Consider the following 24,383-nt stretch of genomic DNA (forward strand, 5'->3'; position numbering starts at 1 on the left):
GTCAGCTGACTTATGCATGCATACTAGTATGATACTACAGATACTATAGACAGCTACAAACCATACGTTCAGCCTCAATCTCATAATCTCATTGCATCCGAAATCGCTGGGTGGTATCTTAAGACTCAAATCACATCGACGCTCCCCCCCAGAAATCACAACACCCCGTGTCGTGCCTTGTAAATGGCGATCTTATCATCATAAAACAAAATCTCCCGCAGCCGGAACGACACGCGCGACCGGTTGAAGTCCATCTCCGAGTCCTCGCCGTCCGACGAGCCCCGGTCGTCCGACGACGAGTCCGACAGCGTATGGATCGCGCTGGCCCCGCCGTCGTCGTCCGACTCCTCCTCATCGTTGGTCTCCGAGCCCGGCCAGTCCTCCCCACCGGGCACGAAGCCCTCGCTGTGGCTGTCGTCCGTGTCGTAGTACTCGCCGCCGCTCTCGCCGTCCTTCCCCTCCAAGATTTCGTAGCATTTGTCCTGAACTCCAACGTAGGTCAGCCCGATCTCCGGCCGGATCGTGACCACGTCGAGGATGAGCATGGCCAGTTCTTTCGGGTCCCGATGGACGTGGCGGGCGATGTGCGGGATGTGCAGGGCCCGGAGCTGGGGCATGTACGGGAGCCTCTGAATGAAGTAGTGCTGTTTATGGCAGCATTAGCGGGACAGTGCTCTCAGTGAAAGGGGAATAAGCTTACCCAGTCCTTGGCGTGGAGAGCAATGGACAGCTCCTTCAGCCGGGGCATCCGACCACTGCTCATAAACGTAATCATCTGTCGCGTGAACATCCACTTGTACCATCGCACGCTAGCCATCTCCGCACCCGCCGGCGTCCGCTGGGTGCTGTCCACCAGGATCTTCTGCAAACTCAGGTGGTGATTACGAATCGCATTTTTGTAGATCGCGTCGATGTTGACGATCGACTCAGACATCGGCGCCTCATGCAGAAAGAGGGTCTCTAAGGTATTTGGCGCTAGTGTATCCTTGATAAACAGCAGCAGGTACGGCGATACGGCATCCGTATGGAGGTGCTTTAGTCGCAGTGTGTATTCTGGACCCTCCCCGCTCTTTGGCCGTGACGGTGACGGGGTGAACTGGCGTCGCAGAGCCCGCCAGAGCTTCTCGTGATTCTCGCATCGAAGGATCGTCAACGTGGTCAGCTTGCTCCAGTCGAGTGCATGCACTGCCACCGGGATCGACAATGCCACGCGCTCCAGCTCGAGTGTCTCAAGCTGCAACAATGGACGATCGTGTTCGGGCGTCGTTTGTGCCCCCGTGACAGACCCCGATGGCCCGCTGGGGATCGTCGAGGGTCGATTTCTTGGAGGAGAGGACGTCGGCGGGCTAGCGATGTGCGTGTGTTCCATATTTAGGGCCAGCCCAGTGACACCATCGTTCGGTTGGGGCGGAGAACCCGCCGTCAACACGGGCCCGTCGTGGACAGGCACGTCACCCGCCGTCTGACTAGTTTCAGGAGGCGTCTCAACAGAATCCTGCTTGGTGGGAGAGACACGGGTCTGTGATTCGGGCCGAGTGTGATGATCTTCAGACCTGCCAAGAACGACCCCCAGTACGCCCCCAGATCGGGGCCAACCAATGATCCCATTCGGCGGCGTTGGCTGCTCAGCTTGCCAGCTCCCTGCCGGTTTCAGCCATGCCGCTGGATACGCTTTGGGAGAAATCCCAATACGGAGTTCCTTCAGCCGGCCACGCGATCGCTCGACCAACACCCCCATCTCTTCCAGATACGACGGCTCGTCGATGTCCAACACGCTTAAACTCTTCAAGGGTGGAAGGATCGACAAGGAGGGGTATTCCACGTGTCCGTATCGTTGCCACAAGGCCGTATTCCCGGTAGACCCCAGAACCGTAGCCGGCGAATGAGGCAAGGTCACCGAGGACGCAGTCGGGCCTGCAGCTACCAAAGATCGCAGAGCATTGTCGGAGTTATCGTGCCAGCGGACCCAAACGCGTTCCAGACGACATTCGTGACCCGGGCGAGTCGCCAGCGACGCCAGCGCGACCCAGACATCCCGCAAGACTCCCGTGGGCATGTCCCAGACGAAGGTCTCCAGGTTCACCATCCGTGCCACCGCCAGAGCCACCAGCGTCCCCAGCATCTTACCAGTCTCCTTGGTCACCGCGTACTCTTGCACCCACATCAACGGCCCGTTGCCGACCGAGAACTTGCGGGTATACTGCGCGTAGTAGTTGCCGCGGCGGACTCGCGGCAGTGCGCTCGCCGCATGCTGACCGGGCGGCGCTCCGCTGCACCCGCAATGGGGACACGGCTGGGATGACCGTCGGCCAGGCACCTCGCGGAATATGTCCTCCCCGGTCACGAGAGTGGCCAGCCCGTACGAGAGAGCATCCACGCCAGCCGGATGGTCGGAGGTTGATAGGGCTTCCGGCCAGACAATGTCGAACCGGGAGTACATCTGTGGGATCGCCAGCGAATGAAGCGCAGAGCAGGTCAATGCAAGGGACGTCAGATCAGTCGTATGGGTCACCTATGTTGCATCCCCGATCAGATCAGTATGGTTGCCGTGTGGGGGGTCGACATCAAGTGACCCAGGGCGGGTTACACACCTCTTTCATGATCTCCTGCAGTATATCCATGGGCAAGTCAAGCAGGTTTAAGGGCTTCCTTTCCGACGGATGAGAAGCTGCATGGGGACTAGCACAGCAGGCTACTGCGGTCTTCGCCCCCCCAATTTTGTGCGGGTTGTTGTGGTTATTGTTATTGGTGTTGATGTTGTTTTCCGGAGACCCGACAGCAGCTTGCGGCTGCTGGGGACTCGCATTCCCCGCATCCAAAGACTCCTTCACCTGAGACTCATACGCACTGGAGGTTGTGCTGGCACTGGAGACGAATTCCTCCTCTTCATCTGACAGACCATCGAGATCGGAGCTGACGCGAGAGCTGAGATTCAAGCTGCTGGGTCCGGCCATGGTGGCGGTTTTGATTGAAAGTGGACTGCCTAACAACTCTGTCCGTGGAGAGTGAGCGGTGAGGGGTTCAGGACATGCCAGTCACTTCCGACCACAACAAGAGTCCGCTTAGGGGTGCCAGAGATCCTACCCGTCAAATAAAGCAGTTTGTACAGGTGGAAGGTGGGGGAAAGGGGAACAAGACAGTCAGGAGATTATTAGAGCTGAGCTGGTGGTCAACTGCGGAACTGACGGGACAGGATCCGGGGTAGACAGAGGCGAAGATGGGGACTGTTCTGGCGGCTGGGAACACAGCCAGTTCGAGCGAGGCCCAACCCGTGCCGCAATTTGAAACAAGACTGCCAATCATCGACCGGTTGTCAATGTGCTTTGCTCAGGACCATCTGGTAGGTAGTAGGTAGTAAGTAGTTGACAATGAGAGTATGATCGAGTAGTGAAGAGGAAGATCAGCTTTCAGCCTGTCCACTTGGCGTCAGCCATGCAGTAAGCCAGTGAGTCTAACTAAAGCAGTCTAACTCCAGTTAGGATCGCTGTGGTGGTCTGAGCGCTGCATGCCTTTCCCATTCAGGTCTAGTGCCGTATCTACCCCCGTATCTTATCGTATCCAGCAGCTTCCCATCGTCACCACTTCTTTCAGAGGTATGCAGATTCTCTTCGTATCATAAACTATGCTATGAACACTAAGTACATGAAAGTTGACTGATACAGCTGATCGAAAATAGGGGCAAGACATCCATCGCGCACATATGCACATATGCACATACTGCATCAACCTCAAATAAAAACATATCATGTACTGTTCGCATCCCCCGCATATAACACATCACAAACCCGACCAACAAAGCCCTCAAGCCCGGTCCCAGAAGAGTTCGACCCCTGGGTAGAAGCCAGGCCCGTGGATACTGCAGGCATCAGAAGCACCCGCGACCCGATCTCCACCCATTCAACCGAGGAGACAAACAGGAAGGTGATCTTGATCTCACCGGCCTCGGAACTACCCGACGACTTGATCACCTCGTGTACACCATGCGCCCGCCCACGTTCCAGATCAGGGCCATCCCCATCGAAGCTGAAAAATTCCGGCTCCGTCGGTGAAGGGGGGCGCGAGATAACCTCGTCTTCCGCGAGCGCCATGCAGGTCAGCCGCACGGTCGAGCGGACATTGGCGACGTAGACCGTCGCATGGCCACCCAGCAGCACCGGTGGGGACAACGCAGAGGCAAATTCGCCAGGCGCAAAGCTGGCCACGAAACCGGTGTGGAACCTGCGGCAGGCAGGAGCGGAGTCAGGCGGGATCTTGATCAACACGGACCCTTTGCGGATTCTCCCTAGTTGGGGTCGTTCCCCGTCCGTTGAGAGTGGCCAGGGCTCGATCCCGATCGTCCCTACTTGATCCCGGGTTAAGCTCTGCACCGGTAGTCGCAGGTTGCGGACACTGACGGCCCGCACGCGCTGCCAGCTTGCCTGCGCCGCAAAGGGGGTCTTCCCGGGAAGAGAGCCATGGGGGAACGAACTCGAAAAGTCCCCGGATGGCGGCCGACTCCGGGAGGAACTCGAGGAGAGCTGTGTGTCCGAGCGTCTATCCGTCCGGTCTTTTGGGGGAGAGGTGCCAGATTCATGCTCCGTAGCGGTATTGAAGACAGGCCCGATGACAAGCTCATCACCGGCCGAGATTGCTCCATAACGGACAAGCCCACATAGAACAATGCCGTGTGTCTCTTTTTGTCGCTCCTCACCGGACAGAGAATGGACCTTTGAGAGTGGGATGGCAAAGACCTCATCCACATCAAAAACCGTCTCATATGGAATTGGCGGGGTGAGAGCCTTGGCTAGAGAAACATCCCTCAAAGGCGGCCGTGTGGGTATTGGGAGACACCGAAGTAGAGCATGCAGCTTCGCTATCCCCGAGCCGTCCACAGCACTTGTAAGGACAATAGGAACTGTGAACTGCCAGCTGTCTGTCGAAGCGACCAGATTCCTTACTTCACCTGCATCCTTGGCACCAACATGTTGCAAGTCTCCAGCAGGCGCCGCTGACACAGACAACATCGAAGGCTTTCTGCCGGACGACTTCAAGACAGAGAGGATCTGCGCTAGGTTTTTCCTCAAGCCGGTGCGGGACGCGATGTCCATTTTAGTAATCACGATCACCGTAGGAAGCCCGAGTTTGGCACAAAGCTCCAGATGCGATAAGGCCTGCGATAGTTCAGTAGACTGGTCAGACGAACCGCGGGCAATATCCGCCACGGAATCATCGTCACTCGTAGCCGGGATACAGAGGATAACATAATGCGGAGCCCAGCTGATGATACCCCTAAACGTGGACTTCAGATACCGGACCGAGCCTGGAAGATCGGAGACGAAAGCGAGACGGCCGCCCTCCGACGCAGCATGGATGTCATCCCATGCGGCGATATTGCCAGAAGCGTAGTTGATCACATCGATGGTATCGAAACTCGACTCGTTAGAGGCGTATCCAATCAGCTCATGCGCTACAGAACTGGTGATCCCTGATGAAATCTCGTGCCGATGCTTCAGTAACCCCAGTCGACTTGTGCCTCGACCATTGTCGAGCACCGACGAGGTCAACGTGCCCAGAAGGGAAGATTTGCCGGCTGCGCTGGGGCCTGAGATGGAGACGCGGATCTGCTCTGTCTTGGAAGAGTCATCCAGCGAAGGCCGTCTCTTGGGGGCGCTCGTCGAAGAGCCGTCTTCCCCTGCGCCTGTCTTCGGAGACTTGACCCGGTAAAACTCCCAATCAGGACTCACGAGGGCCTCGGCCACCCAGAGGCTATCCGTATGAACTTTGCCGGTATCGGCTTTCGCGGTACAGGAGTCTTCAATCCACTCGCACTTGCCAACAATGACCCTACGCAGGATCTCGACCTTGCAGCCAAGGCTGGCCGCCATGACCTGCAGCGTGGACAAGCTTTCTTCCAGCTCGTCCACGGTGAGTCCGACAAAGGTCCCGTCATCGGCAACCCCTAACTCATACAGAGCCCCCTGACTCTCCTCGAGACCCGGGAGCAACCTAGCTGGCTTCTGCGGCGCCCCCAGCTGCGGGGCTGCGTCAGGGAGCACGGGCAGGACCAAATTGGCGGTCGTAGATGAGTGGAATGGTGACGACTGCTGCAGACGCCAGAGCAACTGCGTAGTCAAGTTCTGGAGCCTCTGTTGACGACTCTCCATGGAGCGAGCCTGCGGCGGCCTGGCAGCTGATTCGGAGCTGGAGGGCGTCGGGCTTGCGTTGGAGAGGCTCGCTCGAAAATGATACGAGCCTCCCACCAGGTGGCCCGTGGACATAGCCACAAACGGACGACGGGGACGCAACAGCAGATGCAACTTGTACTCGGTAGGACCCTCTTGTGGTTCGGGTTCCAGTTTTGCGATGCCATAGTCCGACAGCAGGTCAGGGTCGGCCCGGTCCAGCACGACGCTGGACCGGGTCCGAGGCACCACGCGGTTGCTGGTAGCCGCTCCCATCTGGGGTGTTGAAGAGCCCGATGTTGACCACGGCGAAGAGACCCTTGGAGGGTCGGGGTCATAGGTGAAAACCGATGCCATTATGAATGGTGGTGGAGTAGAATTAAGCGGCAAGATAGTCGGAGTGGTAGTGATAGATTGTGGAGATTGACCGCAGTCAGTCCGAGTTGTACAATTCTAGCGGGGACTCGGGCGGAGTCGCGCCACTGCAGGTTCCTATATTCGACGCGCTTTTGTATAGCCTAATGTTCGTAGTCCTTCACAATAACCATAGATCGATACTGTAACAAGCATCTTGGGAGGGAATACGATAGCTAGAGGCAACAGACTAGGCACTAGTTGGCCAAAGGGGACGCGGGAGATTGTGTTTCTGGAATGGAATTGCAGGAGAAATGTAAACGAAGAAACAGCTTGGCTGATCAAGGGAGATGGACCATCCTCGAAGCGAGTGAGTGAAGTGGGAGTGAAGTGGGAGTGAGTCATGCGTCCTGGGAATTCAGGCATCGGGAAGAGCCGCGGTCCCTTACGACATCGACTTGATCAGGTGACGTTGGTGAATGAAGAAAGACGAAGACAGCCACGTGTCAACCTTAATGCCTCAGGCCCACATCCACATCTCCTGCTAAAGCCTCCAGGCCAACAAACAGAAGGTTGGGCTGCCAGGGGCTACTAGACTAGAAACTAATGTAGCTACGCCGTAGTCGCTTCTCTGTTTGTTTCAGGTAAACATAGCCAATATCAATAATCAATAGTCTTCGATCCAAGAAAGCCCGACTACATTAGTGCTTATCCCAAGTGACTGTTGTCTTCTTGATCGCCGATGCTGTGGTATTCTTTGGTCATACAGGTCATAAATTTAGCAGCGCGTCGTTTCATACAGCCCCCTTACACGAGGTATGCATTTCATTTGGCTTGCCAGCAGTCAGCAGTACCATGAGTCCCGATTTCGTATCCACATGGAAGATCAATATGAAGTGAGACACGGTGTTGACAGAGGTTGACGATTGTTAGGGAGAGCGAAGTAGTAGAAGATAACTAAAGTTCTAGAGGTATTTGATGTGCATCGCTGTCTGATCCAAATCTAGCAACAGGTATCCGGTCTAGAAAATATCGCGAAGTCGCTTAAGTAAGTTGGCAGTCCAAGGTACTGCCGAAGATATAAATGGTGTATCACAGTAACACAAACAAGAACAATCTCATAGGGTATTAAATCAAGATAAATGAAAAGCAGAACAATGCAAGAAATAATCGCTCCCAGAATGTAATATGCAAAGAATGGACACTCCGGAATGTGTCTATTGGTAGATCCAGCGTACCCCTCACGCCCAGACTGGCTTGGGTCATTCGCCCGCCAGATATCGTATCGGCAAGTGCCTTGGCCGCGCTCCACCCGTGATCTCGCGTAGAGTGGTCTGGTGTAAAATTGACGACAGCTTTCCTGCGGCTGTGTCTTCGACAACTGTAGATATGTGCTCTGAAGACAGGTCCTTGTAATCGTAGTCTAAGAAAAGGGTCTGCTGTATGCTTTTTCTTGGCGCGTGGTAAGAATGGTAAGAAAAAGGCGCCCCAACACTTCACTCAGCCGACGGCTCACGTGCAATGCCCTTACACTTCCCCTGAGCGACGTGGATGTTTCGGGCTGTGGTCCGAGTAAAAACGGCACCGCAGCTGGGACATTCAGCCTTCGCCACAACGCCCGATTTCTCTCTCTGGTGGCGTAGAAGATTGCTAAATGTGGAGAATTCGCGGCCATTGCATCCGTGGTCCCAACACTGCGGCTTTGGTCGAAAGCTGATAACACGAACTTGTTGTTCCGGATCGGAAGAGTTTTGCGCGGACTCAGGCGACGAGTAAACTGTCCCTGTAGGCATAAGCCCTTGGGGGTGTGGTATCGAGTTAGGGGTTTGTCTGCTTGGTTGTCATGTTAGGCGGGACCTTGATCAGTGTCGAATAATAACAAATCACTTACGATAGTGAAGAGCTCGGTGCCATGTAGTAGTCCGGTTGATTTGCAAGGTAGGACGATGGCCTGATGTCGGGTTAGCATCAAGATGCTCAAGGGAAGTGTAAGGTGTGCTTACGCTGGAGCGAATGCTGGATCTGGAATCGATGGCGGGCTGCCTGAGACGGAACTGCTGGGATATGAATATGGCATAGAGGTACTGTGAAAGCCATGGAATTAGTTTCTTTCCTGGGTTTGGATCTGAACCTCAACTGTAGAGGCAGTACCTTCGAGGTTGTTGCCGGCTCTGTGGCATCAGATATTGTGCGGAAGGAAGCCCTGGTTGATAATAACCCTGAGAACCGGAAGGCTGCGGGGGATAGCCAGCTGAATAACTGGGATGTGGCGGAAGAACTTGGGCTGGGGGAAATGGATGCTGGTCCATTGACATAGAGGAGGGATGGAGAGGCTGAGGCAGCCGATTTTGCCAGCCATAGTCTGTCTCTCGTCAGTCAAAAGCTCGGGAGACCAAGGAGTCGATGGTCCGGCCTACTCTGTGAATTATGTGCCATGTTTGAAGTCAGATAGGCTACTGATCCGGGATGCATCGATTGTGAAGAGTCTCGCAAGGCTCTGGTAAGACTTGGTGTTTAGTACTCGCGTCCATCAGGGCTAAAGATGGGTCAAATGTCCAACGTACCGTGGGGTGTGAAAACTGGCTTGTTCGGGGTTTCTGCTGCGCAGTAGTCCGGTTGCAGGGAGTCCTCTCGGCTCACTGTCGGGCGGGACCAGCTCGGACGGGAATGGCGTTCTGCCGATGCTAGGAATGGTATGCAATACGGGCAGATTGTGCTGTCCCTCGTTTGTGCTGATGCTCGATCTTAGGCTTCCAGGAGCGTTGTACGCGGAGCCAGGGTGTGGGACACCAGCGGACCAAGCTGAAATGGCGGGTGTGGGAGCTGCTGTACTCTGAGGCGCTACGGACCTAGGCCGGCGAAAATCGTCCAGTTTGGCTAGATCGGATGGAGACGATGGTGATGAGGATGACGGGAGATTCCAGCTGCGTGCGCAAGAGCCACTGAGCTGCCTGTGATAGAAATGCGGATATCCTGGTGAGTGGTGGATCCCCTTCGAGAGCATTGAAGATTTGCGTGGATCCGATGCTCAGAGGCAAAAAGACAAGAGAGGCAGAAGAGGCAAGTAGATAGATAATCAAAGCACAGTGGGTGTTCAACGGGGGAGATGAAGCAAGAAAGAGAAAACAGGACTGAGAGTAAGAAGTAGATGATTCAGAGGCAGCTGGCGGGTGACGGATAATAGAAATGGGAGTGGAGGAGGAAGAACGAATAGTCGACTGGAACAAGCCCGAAGCACTGATGGTGATGATGGGACATACAGTTTGGTCGGTGGTGGGAAAGTAGTAGTCTTAGCACCCACGGACGGGAATCCTTCTCGGAATCAACAGCGCAATCTATATCCACCGAAAACGAGGTGACGGGACGGGTAGTAAGACCATCCAAAAACTACTACTAGGTAGTTGAGAGACAGACACGACGGACAAGACAGACAGACAGGTAGACAGGTAGAGAGGTAGACAGTCAGACAGAGAGATGAGATTGCAGATAGATCGAAAGATCGATAGATCAATAGATCAATAGATAGCAGAGGGGAAAGATAAACTGATCTCTTGAGTCCATTCCATGGAACCGGTCAGACAAGAGTATTTAACGGTCTGCTGATGGAGCAGCCAAATCCGTCCAGAACAAGCGTAACGAACGGGGGCCGAGAAGACTCTTGGGGTCTTGGGGTTTTGGGGACTGGGTAGTTCGTCCCTGGTCTGGTCTTCACCAGTTTGACAGCTTGTGGTGGGCGGGTATGCGTATGGGCGTATGGGCGTATGGGCGCATGAGTGAATGTGGGTTGTATGTATTTTACTGTCGTCAAGCAATGGTTATTGAGAGTAATTACCGTCCTTCGTTCATCATGATTATTATTATTGTTGTTATTATTATGATGATGATGATGATTATTTCTCTCGGATTTTCCCTAACCCTGCGCGCAATTCGCGTGCTTCTTCTCGATGGAGCTACGGCAACTTTTTTTTTTCGGCGTCTGTGATTTTTTTTTCTCGATTCCTTTTTATTTTTGGTCTCTCTTTTATTTAAGTGTAATTTTGGTAATTTGGACGTTTCGTCCCTATGATTTTCATCCGTCTTAACAAGGTTGGGGAAATCAAAGTCCCCATGATAGATGGTCGATCTATTTTTTTCACTGCCACGGCTGTGGATGAGACACGATCTTCTTCCTCCTGAATGAATCTAGAACCCAGAGAACCAACATTGACAGAGATGGATCTTGCGACCCCTGGTGGCTTTGCGTCTCCATCGGTCGCGCAGATTAGCGGCCATTGTTCGGCCGGGGCTGTGGGTGGGAAGGGTAGAGAGTAGTAGATAAATGGATCGGTGGATTGCTTGATGAATGGAGAGAGAGACAGAGAGAGAGAGAGAGAGACAGAGAGAGGGGGGCAATAATGGCATGAAAGGTAGGTTAGGTTTGAGGAGCCAGCCCACTTGGACAGTGCAGTGCGGCGGCGCTTGACAGACCAACTCCCCTCTCGCAAAGACAATGAATGGCAACGAATGTAATTCGATTGCATTCTCTCACGGGTCTACCGACTTGACTGTTGAAATGTTCGTTTCATCATAGGCCATTTCCCTTTGGTTTGCCCCGGCTCTGACCGTCAATTCTGAGTCAGGAGGCTGGATGAGGAATAGTCTCGAACCCTCGCCACGTGAAGGTCGGAAGGTCCCAACGTAGCTCAATCGCATCAGCCTGATCCTTGGAAGCCACTTGCCGTTTGTCTGACCCCACCCGAGATGACGGGAGGGAGGGAAGGAGGGGAGAAACGGAGAGGGGAGGGGGAGGGGGAAGGGGGCATAGGAACCCTAGGAAAGTCAAAGTCAAAACAAAAGAGACCAATTGACATCAGTCGTCCGCTACTACATGTCTGATCTCCCTTCCATACCAACACTGGGCAAGTCAGGCTGGAGCTCGGACAGGGGTAAGTAGTAGTCGATGCTCGAGGAAATCTCCCAAGGCCGCGGGAGCCTGGCCTGAGAGCCTCCTCGAACGTCTAGAAACAAGCTCCTAGTTAGTAGTAACTATAGCAGTCCTATAGTGAACAGTCCGGCTGGAAACTAGCTCCTCACTCACCATCCACTCAAGCCAATATCGAATCGCACTGGGGGAGAAATTGGCAGGATCGAATATCAATCGCGATACCGACGCAGCCCCCTTGGGAAAATAGATTGTTTAACATTCCCGCTAACAAGGGTTGCTTCCTCTGATGTGCCGTCTCACTGGTGTGTCGCAATGTAGCAAATAATAGAACATGATTAAGTTATTACATCCTCCACCGTGTTGTTGGCGAAGGGGGCTCGAGGGGATGGTGAGACTTGAGTACGAAGCAGAGAAGTATCTACGCAGTACTGGACCTAGTACTGGACCTAGTACTATACCTCGTACAGTACGTATGTCGATAGTAGCAGTGAAGGAAGAGGGGCAATTGGGTGAAAGTTCAAAGTTCCAATTGTCTAACAGCGCTTCGTTTTGCAATCCGAATGGGTTTTTGGGGGCCGGAACCGCGAGGCAGGATAACCCAATTCCCCGATTTGGCCATCCCAGGTGGGGCTTCGCAGCGTCAAACTGGGGCATCCCAAGGCTAGAGTCTACAAGGCTAGTCACCCACCGCTGGTGAGTGGGCTTTTACACAAGCAGCGAACGATAACGCTGCCTACCATGTTCAACGTGGAGCCCGCGCGATCGTCATGATAACACAAAAAGGCATGGCCCTGGTTAGATGCAAAAAACCACATGGCGATAAGCAATGAGCGGTTAAAATCCATCCTTTCCGGGGGTCCGGGCTATGCATGGATGGCAGTTTAGGGCGACTGGAGGGCCCAGGACAGCTGGGAAGCCGCAAGGGGGATCCATGCCTCAACTTCTTCCGGCCGGGACTCAATTGGCTCGTTCGATCGATCAATGTTTCATCGAGTAAGTGGTGCCTGCTTGCCTGCTTGCCTCGTTGTACGAGTTTACTGTGCTCCGTACTCCGTACCTTCCCATGGAACCTGCGATATGTGAATCCAGAATCCATACTAGAAGTATAATAGAGTTGTCCCCGCTCACTATGCTCACATCACCCACGGAAACACTTCATCTATCAATGACTTATTGAGCAATGTTATTGTACTGGTACTGAGTAGTGCAGTCCTCGGGTTGGTTGCCTCAGACCTCAGACTCAGCACTCTTTCTTTCCTTCTTTCCTTCTTCACTTTTTCTTTTTTTTTTTCTTTTTCTTTTTTTTTATCCCCAATTTCTGCTGCTTCGGCCGGTTTTTGGCCCCCACGACATTAGCGGCCGCCAGCCACGCTACGGAACTCGACTCTTGCCAGATTTGGGACCGCCCTTGGGGTTTTGTCCGGTCGTTTCTTTTTCTCCCTTGATGAGTCGATTGATTTAGTATGGATTTTCCAACCAAGGGTCTTCTTGGTCTTTTTTTCTGGATTGTTCTTCAGCTTGAAGACATCACATCATGACAAGGCTCTTCCCCCCTGCTAGCCTAATACTCATAGTCCGCACGCCAGGCCGGAAATCCACTTTTCGGTGATTTTCGACACGGCTGTCGGGAAGATACTGACTGTACGGTACGGAGCTGACAGGCTAAGGCAGCAGCTACCTGATAGTTCCATCGCACATCGTCCAGAGTATGTGCGTAATATTGCTCGGACTCTGCTTCAAGCTCTGCTCTAGCTTGTCCGCTAAGATACATCCATGCAGTACTCGTGTACAGTCCTTCTAGAATTTCCCATGCTGACGGACAGCATTCGCGCGTGGAGGATCGTCCGATTCCACGACAAGTGACGATACATGGGCCTCGCAGGCTTGCATACCCTGCACTTTTGTCCACGAGGGGTGATCTCGCAACCGTTGGAGGCGTCGCTTCCGCATCACTTTCTTGTTCCCCCTCTCTGCGATGACGCCTGAGGCGGAGAAAAGCCTGGTGTTCCATTTGGCGGAGCTGTCACATCCGAAGGATTCCCGGATCATGAATCATGACATCGTTCTGCCTTGGACAGTGACCGCAGTACGGAGTTCGTACTCTTCGTGACAGAAAAGTACTCGCAAAGTATACCTAGTACGGAGTTCGGAGTATAGGTGGTAAGGTAAGGTAGGGAGCTCACTGGATTGAAGGTAGTCTAATTGACCAAATTGGGAACGCCTCAAGGCGAGACTACGGACGGACGGTCAGAGCCGCCGACGGGTGGGGAGGGAGGAGCCAGAAGAGCAGATGTAAGATGAAAGATGAAAGATGGAAATGCCCCATTCCAGTTATGATCGCATCCACCATTACCAATCAGGAAATGATACCATGTCCGGAGCATGGCAAGGGCCCGATGGTCCGATCCCGTGATTCGTGATTGTGTGGGAGGTTGCTGACCGCCACGGCAATGATCGGCCAGGATCAAGAACCTCCAAAACAACGCCTGCTGTCAACAGGGAGGACGCTCCGTAATCGAGGCGAAGAACCACACTACACTTCCTAACTTACCCACCATCCTCGTATTCTGATCGGAACCAACATCCCCCATGCATCCCCCCCCCCCCTCCTCTTCCTCTCATCAATTAATTCAAATGAGGATGGCAATAATAATAACACCCCTTGCACTGCCTACGATCCACCCTTCCGCCCGCATTTGGGCCGAAGTGTTGAATAGTTGAGGCGAGATAGACGCTTAGCGAGTGCAAAGTACGGAATTGAGAGACATCCCCAAACTAAATGGCCCCTCTGTCGTCCCGTTCCAGAGCGACATGTCACGAGGCGGTGATTGACAATAAGAATGAGGATGATGAGGATGATGAGGATGACGATGAGGATTGACTGATCTTGATTGCGACCAATTTTGTCCATTTCTACTCTCTACATACCCCTATTCGTTTACGGACAGCGCCAAATTGCAACTGAGCTGAGCTGAACTCCACCAACTAGGAGTCATGCCAATGATGTTGTCTGAGTGTCAGGTGTTTGTCGTGTCCTTTGGTTGGCACTTGTGACTTGACAAATTGACCGAGAAACATTGACTTTGGAAGGAACTAAATGGGGCCGTTGCTCGGCGGCATCCATCCGAAGCGCTGTGCATCTTGGAAAGGCGTTTCCACCGTGTCTGATTGCCTCGTGGTGGGTGGTGCGTAACTGTGCACAGTCCAGCGCTTCGACAATCCTTAGGCACCAAGGCGTCTCGGCTGGTGCACGCGCTTGTCTGAGTCGCTCCTCTCCCCGTCGCTGGCTGGCACGCCCGCGAGGCCCAAGAGGCCCAAGAGCCAACCAACAACAGGTTTGAGAGTTCGCGGAGGCCAGGCCTGTGTAGTACCGTTACAGAATCTCAGGCGGAACAAAGAAACGAACCTGCGCGACACCCGACTAGAATGCTACTCGACGGCGCGACTAGTCCGGGATCTGTCTGTCGATCGACCTTAAAGGCCATCTCCACGTGCTGTGGCACTTTTAATGATCCTGCCTAGGATGCCGCATGCGGCCGAAATGAGTGCCGTCGTGGTGGGTAGTAGCCGTCATGCCACATGGTTGTCCCCCCTGGGTAGTGTACAGTACTACTACGTATGTAGTATGTACTAGTAGGGTTACCAGGGGGGTGGGAGGGGGGAGTAGGGGGTTTGGTTGGCTTGGATTGGGATGGTCGGGTTGGGAGGTAAGCAAGCCAAACAACAACAACAACAACAACAACAACAACAACAACAACAACATCATCATCATCATCATCATCACCACCAACACCAGGAACTGTCATCACGAACCATGGCATGATGTTGCCCTGCTGCTTTCTGGGTTGGGTGAAATTAAAGGCCAGCCTCCTTGTTGCCCTCGTGGGGTTTTAACTTTCCATTCCCGGTCCCTGATTCAGAATGTTTCCTCTCATTCTGTCCTGGAGGGAGAGCTATCGGCTCCGATCTGTTCGGAAATACGAAATTCATCTAACCTTAGAAACAAATCACAGGACAACTTCGATACTCTGCTTTCCCTTTCCTTCTGTTTTTCCCCACCCCTATCTGTCCAAAGTACGCGCCAGGATTGAGCGCTCAGGCTGAGCCAAAACCAAAAAAACACCCTACGACGAACCTATCCGATACCATAACGAGCTCCCCTCGCTTTCTCCGTCTAAGCGCCTGTTATTTATTATCCTGCTAGCAGCTGAACCAATCATCTCCAAATTTCTATACGATCAGTCCTATCAGTGATTCCGGCGCCAGTCCGATTTTTCCGTTGTGTGGACGCCACGCGTGGGCGCCAACCCCACTCAGGGGAGAGCGCCAGCCGCCAAGCACAGGTTAGTGTCAATAGCCGGCATGTGGCCATGTGCCAGACCAGATGGGCTGTCAGCCACTTTGATTAATTGATCCAGTGACAATCGATTGTTGAGTATTAACGAGACATGACGCAGTAGCTGGCTGGTTAGCTGGCTAGTTGAGCTAAACTTCTAGCCAACTGAGTTTTCCGGTGTCTCGACCAAACGAACATGGTCCAAGCCTTGCTGCCCGGGGGGCACAGCACACTATTCTACTTTCTCCGACCACCATCTGGATATTTAGCCAGATTGTCTGTAATGAACCAAAGGCCGACGGAGATTCTGATGCGGTAATTATGTGTAAAATCAGTGGATGCTAAATTGGATGTACCGGAAATACATGCACAGAAAAAAAAAAGGTTGAGTAACTTATACCCGGTCGGGAAGCGGAGATAGTTGCAGGTGTCCATAGCAATGCAGGTTCAACAACGAGTAGCTGGTCGGTCGTTGATCTTCCCCGATATGGTTCGGATGTTCAGAACAGAGCCGCCGTTTTGCCTCGTAGCCTCGTAGCCTCGTTCGGAGAATCGGAGGGGAGGAAGGGCAGTTTAAGTATGGTGGTTGTGGGGGGGAGGATATGGGAATGAAGGGAGGGGACGGGTGTTAGAAGGTGGGGGTTTTAGTTTTACGCTCAGCTGTCCGCACGCGGGTAAGAGCCCTGGCTATCAGTCCGCTATCATGAATGAATGCCTTGTACGGTGCTGGGTGTGTGTACAACGAAGTAATAGCAATTAAACAACGGTTCTGTTTGATGCAGAGAGCCTAAGCTGGACAGCTGAGATATATTGGCGACAGAGGTTTTCACACTAAAGCAGTAGAAATATGAACTTGAAGCTATTTAACCTTCTGATTCCATCACCTGGAATATATACATGGAGAGAAGAATAGCAGTAGAATAAGAAGTAGTTTTGTATATTTCATAAATACTACGATGACCTCTCCAACTTTCCAACCACAACTGAAAAGTAAGTAAGGCTTGAGCCATATTCGAATTCATTCGGAAGTAACAGATAAACAATATACGACACGAGGACAACGACCCCAGAGCCATAGAAGCAATGATTCACTTTTTCTAGGGATCTAATCATGATAGCAGTGGCAGCGACCAGGGCCAAACCTCCGGAATGTTGTTCAACATCCAAGTAACCACTCACCGCTCTACTTTGTTTCCCAGTTCTCTTTCCTTCACCCAAAGTTCCCCAACTACTCGACTATCCCCACCCCCAGTCTCCGCATTCATGTGGCCGTCGCTGGCGGACTGAAGATGCTCTAGTGTACGTATTAACTTACCGCTGGCTCGCGAGCTTGCGCTCTGCTCACACTGCGCGTCCAGACCACCTTTTCGAAGTCAAAGCCGCCCCCCCCGCCCGACTGATGCTGAGCGCCCAAACCCGGCGGCAACTGACAGCGACCAAACCCCCTTCCCCGTGCGAGCGGACAGCACCCGATGGAACCCTTTTTCAGTTCACCCGCGGCTGATTTCTCACTGACGAGGCCAGAGAATTGGCCAAGAGACACATCCGTTTTGACGTGGATGAGCTCGCCTGCCTAGCTATTCGGGCGGCAGAGGCTGCCAGCAAGGGCCGCGAACGTGTATCGGCAGTGAAAAAAATGGCCGACGGGATGCACAATAAGGCTATACGCTTCACCATGGACAATAGGTTTCAGGGAGTGGGCAAAGTTCCGAATCCGAATGCTGGGCTTCCGCACTTCACCACTGCCTCGGAGGTCGCGACGATGGACTTCGGATGCATATCTTTCTTGCCTTGTCGTGGCTATTTTACGAGAGTGTTCACATTAGAAGAGATGAGGAACCGTCCTCGGTACCCCGGTGCCCAAAGTTCTGGCGTGGAGTTCTTCGACCGACAATCCGGTGGCGGCGGAGCACATCCTAATGGGGAATGCACGCGGCGTGCCATTGAGTAGCCTGTGGGATCAACTTGACGTGCAGATTAAGTTCAAGGTGCAAAAAGTCGCCGCCTACCAGCAGCTCTCGACCGCACTCTCCCCAAGGCGAGATACGACTTTGGTGGACGCATGCGCGATACGAGAAAGAAGAATTGGAGCTCTCTCGCGCGTGGCCGTTCGATTTACCGGATCGTGGGGCGCAAAGAACCGCAATAGCTCGATCCACCAGAGCCCATGAGTGAGTAAGAGTGGTCTCGGATATGCTATACAGGTGATAATCGCTTCTTTGGTGGTCGCAGATCCCATGTGTGGGAGCCATGGGTTCGAAAGCAGGTCCACCGTCGTATACCAGTTGCTCCGCGGGTTCCAGCACAGCATTCTAGAAAAAGTCTATCGGGAGTTCCCTCCTCTTAATCGGTCTCTTCTGCGATGGAGACTAGGACCGTTTCTTCTTTTCCGCCGATGAGTTCGGGGAATCGGACTGGTCCTATCATGCCAGTTGGTCAGGAGTTGCGTCTTAAGCTGGGACAAAACAGGTTACATACCCCTCATCGAATCACTGATTACTTTCTCGTCCTCGGCTAAGCAAGTCAGGGGGATAGCCCAGGATGGCCTCATCTGTAGAGGCTGAGGCGCGCGAGCTTGGAGTTAGCAGCGGTGTGTTGAAAGGTTCGCGGCTATACAATAGGTGCCCGCCCAAGCTGATAGGATACGCACCGAGTGGGCAATACTAGATATAAAGACTATGTTCGGGCCACACCTCATCACCGCACACGGCTGGAAGCCCAAAGCCTGATCGGCCCATTTCGTTGGGGGTCTCGGTTCCCCCTGGGATTTTGGGAGAGGCATATGTGGGAAATACGTCCGACTATTCAACGGTTTGATTTTGCTTAGTTGAAGTATGTATACAGTGCGGGATTGGACACAACGCACATAGGATGACCGCCTCATGCAAAAATCGTTACATCGACTCAGGAACGTCTGGTCACAGCTTATCTCTCAGCATGAAGTTATCTAAATGTACATACATATGCAAAAATTCTATATCCAGCAGTATCCCCCCCCCAACACACACTGCCCCCTAGGACAATGTACAATCCACTGTACATTACTCCTCAAAACTGACCACCTTGCCCCCATACCCCTTCCCCTTCTCCCCCGAGTCCGCCAAATCCACCCCCCAACCCCTATCCCTATCCCTTTCCCTATCCCCCAGAACATCCCCAACCCCACCCCTCTCCAAATCATAACCAATATCAACAGTCCTGAACACCGAAACCCCCGGCTCCCCGCTCCCCTCCCCACCCCCCGATCCCCCAGAAGGGGGAACCATAACCTCCACACTAGCCGAGTAACTCCCGCCCCCGATGCGGAACGCATCAAAGAAGATCGGGTTCTCGATCACCACCGGCCGCGTCAGATGGATGCTTACCGTCTGGTTGTGTGGGTGATGCGGCCGTGCCACGCCTTTCCATCCGACCCGCGCCGAGACCCGCTCGACGATGGGCAGACAGCGCGAACACGCCCGGCTGAAGAGCGGGTAGAGCGGGGGCATGCAGGCGCAGATAATGGAGGCGCTGGCTTCGGCGCTAGCGAGGAGGGTGGTGGTGCGGGATTTGTCTGTGCCCCAGCACCCGGGGAATTGGGGTTAGTGGTGTGTTGTGCTGCGTGGCGTGGATGGGGATGCGTGGAATTGGTTGGGGTAGGATAGGGTAGGGCAGGTAGGTAGGGTAAGGTAGGGTAGGCTAGGCAGCATACGCGTTAAATCACGCCCCCTCGTCAGAATCTCAATCACCGTCACTAGCTGGAAGATACTGATCGCGACCACTCTAATCCTCAGCACAACATCAGCATGAGCACCCCATCCAAGGCAATCCAAATCCACCAAATCCAATCCACCTCCGCAAGCCCGAAATCAAGAAACAGAAGGTAAAGGGGGACATACATCAACCCCACCCCGAACAACAAAAACAACCCCACCTTCACCCGCCGCCGCAGCGTCAGCGTCGGGATCACGATCAGCGGGATCGCCAGCACGACCACGTGCGTCGTGATCTGGATGACGCCGTTGCTCACCCACACGGCCTTTTTGGGCAGGCAGTGCTGCCCGGCATCCTGGCCCAGAGACCAGAAGTCGTGCACGGGCAGGCAGAAGAGGAATGCGCTGGGGATGATCCACAGCCCCGCGACAGTAAGGAGGATGGCAAGGCTGTAGCTTGTGAGGAGGACGCGGCGCAGCCGGAAGAGGCGCGTGTATAGGGCTAGGGCGGAGAGTTTGCTGGTGATGACGGTGAGGTGGTAGAAAGGGAGGGAGAAGTATAATGCCTTTTCTCGGTTAGGTGGGTTGTTTATTTGGGAAAGCGATTGGGAGGCTGGGGAAGGACGGACTTTGAGTTGGGTTCGTAAGGCGGCCGGGGTGAGGGTTTCGCGGGGGTGGCCGAGGCCGTGTCGGATTTCTGGCGGGGGGGTTAGCTTGGGGATTTTAGGGATGAGGTTGATTGGGGTGAGGGGGGTTTGAAGGATTAGGTGGAAGACTTGCCGACGACACGGCAGGCGAAGAGGATGAGGTTGGCGGTCTATGGTTATGTTAGGGAGACGGATGAAGGGTGATGTTCATGGCCAAGATGTATACAGCCTCGAGGAACACCTACCAGAGCCACCACAATCAGCAAATCATCCCACCCCGCACTCCGCAGACGCAGCCGAGTCCACAACCGGAGAACCACCGCGATTGTTGCGAGACCGGTTAACGATATCAAGAAGGCCAACACTTGCATTGTGCATGCTTCGCTAGGCGATCAAAGTGTTGCGTGTCCGGCAGTCGGTCTCTATGTCAATCATATCACTTGAATCTTCACATCTTGAGTTGAAGATGAAAAGATTCAATGAACTTCCCCAGCACACAAGGGTCTAGACCCCCAGAGCTGGCCCGAGTAGCCCCGATTTCTCTTTGCAGGACGGGCAACGGCTCGATCGATGCTATACTCCGGATCGTGGATGCGGGAGCATCACTGCGTTCCATGGATGCACCACAGTCCAAATCCCGCACTCCAATGAGCTGCTACACAAGTGCACTGTGAACGGTTGTCAGATGCAAGCTAGGCTATTTCGAGCAATCTGCCAGAGAAAGGGAAAAAGTCATGATTTCATGAGATACTGCCCCCGTATGCACATGCTTATGCCGGACGGGTGGCAAACGCTCGCAATGCCCATAGAACTTTTTCGTTTGTTCAACCGATCCTCAGCATTTATGCTACGCGCTATGCGGAAATTGTCGGCCAGGACCTCGGGTGCGTTTGATCGTTTTTTCAAGTAAGCTTCCCACGGAATACGTTCCTACAAACGCTCGGAGAAGACCGATGCCCTGTGAAATATTCGGCCGAATACTACGATATGAGTATCATTTTATAAGCTGTCAAGAACCTCCCAGTTAATCATACTATCTCTTATAAAGTATGTATTGAACTTTACAGTAGAACTACGAAGAATCTGCTAAAATATATCCTCAATAAAAAAAAAAAAAACACAATTTATCTTATGAACTTTTCTGCCTCATGTTTCAGACCGAAGAGGTCTCAAGCACATACGACCACAGGGTGTGGAAAACAGGGCGTCCCGTCCGCTCAGCCGTACTTAAGCCACCGATTGAACGCGGCCGACTGGAATCTGAGCCTTTTCTCAGTTGCTGCTTGGAAATCTGTGGAGTGACTATACACAGGATGCCTGTAGTATGTTGAATCAAAGAGGGGATCACGAGAAGAGAAGGTTACCTCTGTGACATCGTTAAACAAGTGAGATCTTGGTCGGTATATCTGGTGAGCAGTGTTCCAATTTGAATCTCATCTAGTCAAGTTCTGCTTAAATATACTCTGGATAGACTCGGACATACTATCACATTTCTGCTCAGCAAACTACAGAGTACAAGTACTCAACCTGGCTATCTGTGAGCAGTTCTCTGTTCAACTGTCTTATCAGCTATACTAGCTATAAGGGTCGATAGAACGCCAGACTAAACACCAAAGGGGCCTAGCCGACCCTGCCTGACCAGGTACATAGAACCAGTCGGATCTCCCCCCTTCAAGTTCTCTCTCTCCCTCTCCCTCTCTCTCTCTGCGCGAGGCTTCACATTTTCATCCCACCTCACCCAGTTTCCTTTTACTTGCATCTCAAGCAACAGAACACCCTTCTCCCCCTCTTTCTCCACCATGCACGATGATCATCCGCCTCCTACCGACAAAGGCGACCAGCCCACCATGATCACCTTCGAGAACAGCGGCGACGGCCCGCTCCGAGTCCCCGGTTTTGGCACTATTCCTTTGACATACGAGCTCCCATCCGACGCGCGCTTTGCCCACGGCATCCAAGAGTGGCGACAGGCGCCCGCCGTCACCGCCCGAGAGCTGGCCATGACAACCGCCATGAACCGTCTGACCGACCGCCCGAACTGGCATGTCGATGTCTTCGATGATGGGGCCGTGGCGCGCTGGCGACAAGACAGCATCGCCTCCCTCGCGATGAATCCCCTGCTGAGTGATCGGGCCTGGGCCTGGTGCGTCCGAGAACTGCGCGATAAGGCCGTCGAATATCGTCAAAAGGGACATATCCGGGTGCTAGACACGGGGTCCTGTGTTTGCAAGTCTGACTATGTTCCTGCGCGAAGAACGGGGGAGCTGGCCGGGGAGTTCCGACGCGCTGTGAAGCCGGTGCTCCGCGCCCTCATGCAATCCGGGCTGGTGGATTGGCGGTCACGGCATCTATTGAGTATCATCGACCCAACCTTGTTTCCGCTGGTTTATGGGCGGAGCCTGGTTTTGGCGGATGGGGGTCGAGTGGAGATAGGGGATGTGTGGGGTGCGTACCAGGGAGCGACTTCCCTTGCGCCGACTCAGGTGGATAAGAGGACCGATGCGGTGGATGTTCAGAGGCAGATTGAGGAGGCCCGGAATGTGCATGTCGATGACGAAACAGCGCCTCACTATCGGTGGAGCGCAAATTATCAGGCTCTACCGTGTGAAGTGGAGTTCATCGGTGAGGCAGGGTCAACGCAGGTGCGCCTCACCTCGTACATCAACAATCTACACCCGATGCACAAGCACCTCTACCGGGCAATCGAGACGCTGATGAGCCGGGCGATTCCATTGTGGAACGACTGTCTGGTGCAGGGACAGCGCGGCTGGAAGGATATCCTGAACCAAGGCCAGCTGGGGCCGGTCCCGCTCCGGATCATCACGTATGGAGTCGAATGGGAGAATGAGCTTCCCGAATGGCTGCTCGCCTTCCGGGTTCCAGGGCCAGGAAGGAAGAGGATGTACCGCAAAGCGCGAGAAGCGCTTCTGGACAGTGTGGGAGATGACACGGACGAGGGTCGTAAAAGACACCGAGAGGCGCAAGATCTGCTGGACTGCTATCCAGACGTGGAGGGAAACGAAGAGAAGACGTTGCCGCCCCCCGAGTCAGACCTCTGGCAACGCGCGAAGGAGTATCTCGAGCTCCCTGAGGACGGGTCTGACACTCCCGTTCCTGCCCCGGACGACTGGCAGCAAGACACGTGGGGGAAGATCCAAGGCAAACTCAAGCGGCTGCTGCGTTTCTGTCACCCAGAGCCAGGGACCGCATTTTCTTACGAAGAGTGGAAGACGGCGCGCCACAACGAGAGAGCTGTGGTGGATCTCGTCCGCGAGAGGAAGGACTGGCACGATATTCCCTACGAGCCGCTCATACCGCCCCACAAACCCTATACAATTCGGCTCCAGGACACCTTCCGTTTGCAGGGACTACAAATCATTGTCAACATGGAGAATATCGAGCTCACCCCTGACAGTCGGGACTACAAAGGAACGGACTGGCACATGGAAGGCCAGCTCAACGAGCACACTGTTGCTGTTGCGGTGTTTGCATACGATATCGACAATATTACTGAACCCCGAATCGCCTTCCGTCAGAATACTAAGCTAGATGAAAGCTTCTATCGATATAGGGAGTACAAAGAGCAAGGGCGAAAGTGGCAGTGGCATCCCCGATTGCTGCCCGCCCGGAGATATGGGAAAAACACCTACTCGGATTTGAACGAACTGGCACAGATCTTAGGATTTTCAAGCTTCGACCTCGATACCGACAATATCACAGCAAGGACATGGCAGGATAAAGGGGCAGTTTCGCTCTCGCAAGGGCGTGTGATCGCATTTCCCAACCTTCTCGAGCACCGCGTCGAGCCCTTCTCCCTGGCCGATTCCAGCCGCCCGGGGCATTATCGTTCCATCACATTGCATCTGGTTGACCCGCACTATCGCATCTGCTCCACCCGTAATGTGCCGCCGCAGCAGCAGCACTGGTGGGCACAAGCGGTCGGGGAGACCCTGCGCGCTGCTGCCCGACTCCCCCAGGAGATTATTGACCAGATCATGCAAAACACCGGCAGCTGGCCTATGGGATTGCCCGAAGCGCGACGGCACCGCCACGCGTTTTGGCAAGAGCATCGCTGGAATACCCTGGTCAGAATGGATAGGATGGATCATCCGTACTTCAATTGTTGAATGTACGGTATATCATCGGAGGCCCTAGAAGGCCTGGCGGGAGCCAAAGAGGAGAATTTGTCTAACAAGCATAAATCTAGAACGCGGCACCAGCAACAGTTACATGTACATGAAGCTCAAACTTCCAAGATCATATCCCAGA

General features: G+C 53.7%; 9 protein-coding genes across 9 annotated transcripts; 4 read left to right on the plus strand and 5 right to left on the minus strand.

Annotated features, from left to right (window-relative positions):
• Positions 1-69: 69 nt before the first annotated feature.
• BO82DRAFT_381102 (uncharacterized protein) lies at positions 70-6,901 on the minus strand. The gene is made up of 3 exons (XM_025637813.1): positions 4,707-6,901; positions 701-2,512; positions 70-644 (listed from the first exon to the last, which is right to left on the minus strand). The coding sequence occupies exons 1-3, from the start codon at positions 6,516-6,518 to the stop codon at positions 156-158; spliced, it is 4,113 nt and encodes a 1,370-aa protein (XP_025495264.1). The 5' UTR covers positions 6,519-6,901; the 3' UTR covers positions 70-155.
• An 823-nt stretch (positions 6,902-7,724) lies between these two features.
• On the minus strand, positions 7,725-9,774 carry BO82DRAFT_198800 (uncharacterized protein). Its single transcript, XM_025630580.1, has 6 exons — positions 9,080-9,774; positions 8,933-9,012; positions 8,667-8,877; positions 8,519-8,599; positions 8,407-8,466; positions 7,725-8,348 (listed from the first exon to the last, which is right to left on the minus strand). Exons 1-6 carry the CDS (start codon positions 9,517-9,519, stop codon positions 8,012-8,014), a joined length of 1,209 nt encoding a protein of 402 aa, XP_025495265.1. The 5' UTR covers positions 9,520-9,774; the 3' UTR covers positions 7,725-8,011.
• Positions 9,775-10,525: 751 nt separating this feature from the next.
• On the minus strand, positions 10,526-11,265 carry BO82DRAFT_351426 (uncharacterized protein). The gene has a single exon (XM_025634418.1). It carries the CDS (start codon positions 10,914-10,916, stop codon positions 10,698-10,700), a length of 219 nt encoding a protein of 72 aa, XP_025495266.1. The 5' UTR covers positions 10,917-11,265; the 3' UTR covers positions 10,526-10,697.
• A 1,472-nt stretch (positions 11,266-12,737) lies between these two features.
• BO82DRAFT_351427 (uncharacterized protein) lies at positions 12,738-13,727 on the minus strand. Its single transcript, XM_025634419.1, has one exon. The coding sequence runs from the start codon at positions 13,448-13,450 to the stop codon at positions 13,001-13,003; it is 450 nt and encodes a 149-aa protein (XP_025495267.1). The 5' UTR covers positions 13,451-13,727; the 3' UTR covers positions 12,738-13,000.
• A 942-nt stretch (positions 13,728-14,669) lies between these two features.
• Positions 14,670-15,593, plus strand: BO82DRAFT_198841 (uncharacterized protein). Its single transcript, XM_025630581.1, has one exon. The coding sequence runs from the start codon at positions 15,012-15,014 to the stop codon at positions 15,528-15,530; it is 519 nt and encodes a 172-aa protein (XP_025495268.1). The 5' UTR covers positions 14,670-15,011; the 3' UTR covers positions 15,531-15,593.
• A 1,818-nt stretch (positions 15,594-17,411) lies between these two features.
• BO82DRAFT_399017 (uncharacterized protein) lies at positions 17,412-17,726 on the plus strand (the record flags this gene model as incomplete). The annotated part of the gene is made up of 1 exon (XM_025639074.1): positions 17,412-17,726. The coding sequence occupies one exon, from the start codon at positions 17,412-17,414 to the stop codon at positions 17,724-17,726; it is 315 nt and encodes a 104-aa protein (XP_025495269.1).
• Positions 17,727-19,032: 1,306 nt separating this feature from the next.
• Positions 19,033-19,686, plus strand: BO82DRAFT_351429 (uncharacterized protein). Its single transcript, XM_025634420.1, has 3 exons — positions 19,033-19,328; positions 19,467-19,537; positions 19,654-19,686. The coding sequence occupies exons 1-2, from the start codon at positions 19,129-19,131 to the stop codon at positions 19,471-19,473; spliced, it is 207 nt and encodes a 68-aa protein (XP_025495270.1). The 5' UTR covers positions 19,033-19,128; the 3' UTR covers positions 19,474-19,537; positions 19,654-19,686.
• BO82DRAFT_351430 (uncharacterized protein) lies at positions 19,263-20,881 on the minus strand. The gene is made up of 3 exons (XM_025634421.1): positions 20,360-20,881; positions 20,248-20,284; positions 19,263-20,164 (listed from the first exon to the last, which is right to left on the minus strand). The coding sequence occupies exons 1-3, from the start codon at positions 20,483-20,485 to the stop codon at positions 19,545-19,547; spliced, it is 783 nt and encodes a 260-aa protein (XP_025495271.1). The 5' UTR covers positions 20,486-20,881; the 3' UTR covers positions 19,263-19,544.
• Positions 20,882-21,679: 798 nt separating this feature from the next.
• Positions 21,680-24,383, plus strand: BO82DRAFT_198873 (DUF4246 domain-containing protein). Its single transcript, XM_025630582.1, has one exon. The coding sequence runs from the start codon at positions 21,914-21,916 to the stop codon at positions 24,239-24,241; it is 2,328 nt and encodes a 775-aa protein (XP_025495272.1). The 5' UTR covers positions 21,680-21,913; the 3' UTR covers positions 24,242-24,383.

This window comes from Aspergillus uvarum (genome assembly GCF_003184745.1).
Source record: "Aspergillus uvarum CBS 121591 unplaced genomic scaffold BO82scaffold_8, whole genome shotgun sequence".
NCBI lineage: Eukaryota > Fungi > Ascomycota > Eurotiomycetes > Eurotiales > Aspergillaceae > Aspergillus > Aspergillus uvarum.